Source organism: Nicotiana sylvestris, chromosome 12 (assembly GCF_000393655.2).
Source record: "Nicotiana sylvestris chromosome 12, ASM39365v2, whole genome shotgun sequence".
NCBI classification, from domain to species: domain Eukaryota; kingdom Viridiplantae; phylum Streptophyta; class Magnoliopsida; order Solanales; family Solanaceae; genus Nicotiana; species Nicotiana sylvestris.
Window position 1 is genome coordinate 141,205,467 of NC_091068.1, and position 4,134 is coordinate 141,209,600.

The 4,134-nt window shown below is 33.2% G+C and overlaps 1 protein-coding gene across 1 annotated transcript; it reads right to left on the minus strand.

Annotated features, from left to right (window-relative positions):
* Positions 1-2,774: 2,774 nt before the first annotated feature.
* Positions 2,775-3,515, minus strand: LOC104228743 (probable membrane-associated kinase regulator 4). Its single transcript, XM_009781268.2, has one exon. The coding sequence runs from the start codon at positions 3,513-3,515 to the stop codon at positions 2,775-2,777; it is 741 nt and encodes a 246-aa protein (XP_009779570.1).
* Between the last annotated feature and the right edge of the window lie 619 nt (positions 3,516-4,134).

The following is a 4,134-nucleotide window of genomic DNA, read 5'->3' on the forward strand; positions in this document are numbered from 1 at the left end:
TTCGTCACAGACTATTTTCTTATATCCTGTCTGTGAAACCTCACTCTTTCTTTCTAGCTCTCAGATATATTTTCCTCTGAGATTGATAATCAAAAATGAGAGCCGAAGCTCTCATTTTATAGGCAAAAACGAGCCTCCCATACTTGACATTTCAATGTTCTACAGCCTACTTTCTTTGACAGATAAAGAAAAGGTGGGTTGCCGCTCCCTATATTGAAAACTGAAGCAAGGAAGAAAACTTCTTCCTTAAATTAAGGGGCTGGACCCCACACCTTGTAATTAAAACCAATTTCCTTCATCTTTAGTATTTTATGTTGGGCTAATTCCACCCAAAGATACCGTGATGTAATACTATTCGCTTTGAGCCAAGCCTACATAATTCTTCAACGGGCTTCACCCTATTAAAATTATCCCTATAATTTATGTGTTATTTTTTTTGTTGGCAAAATATCTTAAACCCCCCCCCCCTAAACTTGGCACGTATTATTATGCACTCCACTCGGCCTTCATTCTCATTTACATCAAGATTCATCAGTACTGCCTCTAGAAGGGTCCTCCACATTGATCATTGCACTGGTTACATCTTTGAACTATCTGTGGTCTTAATTACCCCTTATACTTAGTTATTTGATAGCTATTACCCCCTTGGACGATCTCAAACTAGGAAAGTGGCATGCACTCGCTTGCCACATGGATATTCCTGTGCATGTGGCATTTTTTGAAAAATAAAATATATTTTATACCTTTTTAAGTGTGTTACTTTTTTAGATAATATTTTTCGAATAATATTTATAATAAAACTTGGCTAGAACTACATTATTTAAGCTAATTTTTTTTTATTTGGCTAAAAATAATAAAGTTTTAGTTATTATTTTTTGAATTTGACTTGAAAATAAAGATATACAGTTGAAATAAATAGTCAAGGAATCTAAAAAGATATAAGAAATATATAGTATGATTTTTATTATTTTGGCTATAATTTTTATATAGCTCTAAAAATATTTTTTTTATAGATATTACCAGAAAGAATAAAAATACACAGTTGAAATAAATAGTCATTGCATTATTTTAGCTATACCTTTTTATTTGGTAATAAATAATGGAGTTGTAGCCATTTCTTTTACTGATTTGACTCAAAAATAAAAATACACAATTAAAATAAATAGACATTATATCTAAAGAAACAAATAACAGAAAATACACAACTAGTACTCCATTTTTTTGCTAAAAGTTTTTTATTTGGCTAAAATGATGGAGTTCCAACCAAACTTTTACAAATTTGGCCCCCAAAAAAAAATATGCAGCTGGAACAAATAGATATTATATCTATAGAAGAAATTAAAAAGAATAAAAGTTAGAGTAAACTCTACATTATATGTTAAGATGAAGCAAGAAGAGATACATAGTTGTAACAAATAAATCATGATATATGATTGTATGACAATTAAAAGTTAAAAAATAACCTACTTGGAAGTCGATTTTTCAATTTTTCTTCACTCTCACGCGCTTAAAAGAGAGTGCATCCAAACTCTTTGCCACATCAGCGTCCAGGGAGGTAATGGCTCTCAAAAGGCCAAGTTCAAGGGGGTAATTAAGACCACAAATAGTTTAGGGTTGTAACCCATATCAAGTTTAGGAGAATTTTTAAGTATTCCACCTTTTTTTTCGTATCAACTTCCAATATGGAATTTTCCTTGCAGACTCAACAATCTTCATCAAAGGCGGGTTCAAGAGTTAAAGTTTATGGGTTTTCACAATGATATTAAGTTAATATACAATAATTACCAAACGAACGGATTGCATTTCAAGCTAAATATTCTTATATTTTGATGTATTTTTAAATAAAAATAGAGAGTTTGGACAAAAGTTTTACTGGATTCAAGTGAACCCATACTTAATAATATAGATCCGCCAATACTTATCCTCGAACTAAGTACCACATGGCTCAATTCCACAATTTATAGATTCATTTAGAGATTCACTATATGAAGTAAACATCATTCAAGTATTTACGACCACCCAAGCCCACATATTTCTTTTTTCGTGTGCATCTCCAAATCACGCTATAAAGGCAGTAAATTGGCCCGCAAAGGGGTAAAAGCAGTAAGCCGGCTCGCTCGTTCCCTACCATTACTCTCTGCTATTTCGATACTCGTCTGAATGAATTATTGGATCTAATATCCTTAACTTGGTATCACATAGTATTCTTGAGGCCGAGCTAGCAAGGTCATCCTCTAAAGATTCACAACATTAAGAGTAACCCTATACCTTATTATATGTAACTTATTTTTCTTATTAACTTCTAATACATGACTTTGTTAGCATAGCCAACATTTTTTGCAGTAACAAATAATAGGAAAAAAAAAGGAATTTTATTCAAAATCAACAAAGAACATGTCTTTAATTTCTTGACTCTGATCAACTGCAATCTTGGGAGTTGATTGAAATACCTAAAGAATAATTTAGGCACAAGTAAAAAATTAAAAAAGACTATTCTATCAAATTAGTGAGAGAACGGGATACAAAAATCTTTTTTATTCACTTATAAACTCTTGAATCTCTCTACATCGCTTTCTCATAGTTGCCTCTCCACATTACAACCTTAGGAAATAAGTAGTAACACCCCCTATTTATAGTACTACAAAACCTAATTGTTGACTAGACTAAGAAACCTATTCCAATATGATTTTCGTAAAACAAAACCAAACTAGACATGAATTAAGTAAACTAACAAATATTATACTGATCAATTTGTTTGTTGGAATGGTAAGCTCTTAGGACTTCTTACAATGAGCAATAGCAGCCTCAATTGAACCCATCTTTGAAGTGAAACTGTTGCTTCTCTTGAGTAAATTCAACTCATAAAAGCCATTATTGGAGTTGAAAGAACAATTAGATGACGAGAAAGAAGTAGAACCACCAGATTTTGCTGCAGAAAATGACCTACTATGATTATTACTACTAAGTGTTGGACTAGCACACCTTCTGTTATGTTTCAATGGGATTTTCTTGGACACCTTGATCATATCATTACCATTTGAAATTTGTTGATCATATTCATATGTAGAAGCAGATTTACAAAACAAAGATTTGAGAAATGCCTTTGAAGCCTTAATCTTTTGGCTAAGTGAAGATTTTTTAATGAGGTTGAGCTTCTTTGACCATACTTTCTTAGGACTATTAATGAGTTCAGTGGACAACTCAAAGAAGTGATCATTTGGATTAAGTTCCAAACTTACCCTACAAGATCCTGAGGGTGTGATTAACAAGTTTATGCTAAAACATTCTTCTTCTTCAAAGGAATCTTTTGAGTTGGGAAGTATTTTTTGGTTAAGAGGAAGAAGTTTCCCTTTGTAGAAGAGTTCATCAGCTGAGGAAGTTGTGGTTTTTTTGTCATTTGTAAACTCAAATTCCCTATTTTGAGGGGAAGAGACAGTTGGACATGAAATGTAAGAGCAATAAGAGTTCACTTCAATGTCTATGTAATCTTGAGATGGAGGAGGATTTGTGGCCATTTTTTCTTGAGTCTGAGGAGCTGAGTTTGGTGAAATGTAAAGGAGAGAGGAAGAGCAGATCCTTTGAAGAAAAATGGTGCCAATAGAGGATCAATATATATATAAGAGAAACGTGAAATCCCTGGGGCTCAAATATAATTGGAGGGCGACTTTTCTGCCCAGTGGTCAGCCCGGTGCACAAACCATCCTGCGGTCCGAGAAAAGGCCGCATCCTAGAGATGTGATGTAGACAAGACAGCCTACCCTAATGCAAGCACTGGTGGCTGCTTCCACGGCTCGAACATAGGTCACACGGATACAACTTTATTATTAGTCCAATGAATACTATAATAGAGGTCGACCAAGGGCAAAATTATCATTTAGTTTCTATTATTTGTATTTTGTTTTTGTTTTTCGTATTGTAGAGGAAGGCTGCAATATTCCAATTTGCTCCTTCGAACATAATGGAATTTGTTAAGATGAAGGGTGAATAAAAAAAGATAATTTTCTTTCTTAATAAATAGTGACAAATAAAATATCAAAGCTATAGCTCGCGTTAATTTTCATCTAAAATAAGAGTCAGGCAGATATGATACTCTTACAGTTATAGAAGAACCTACGTTGAATTCTGGACAGATAC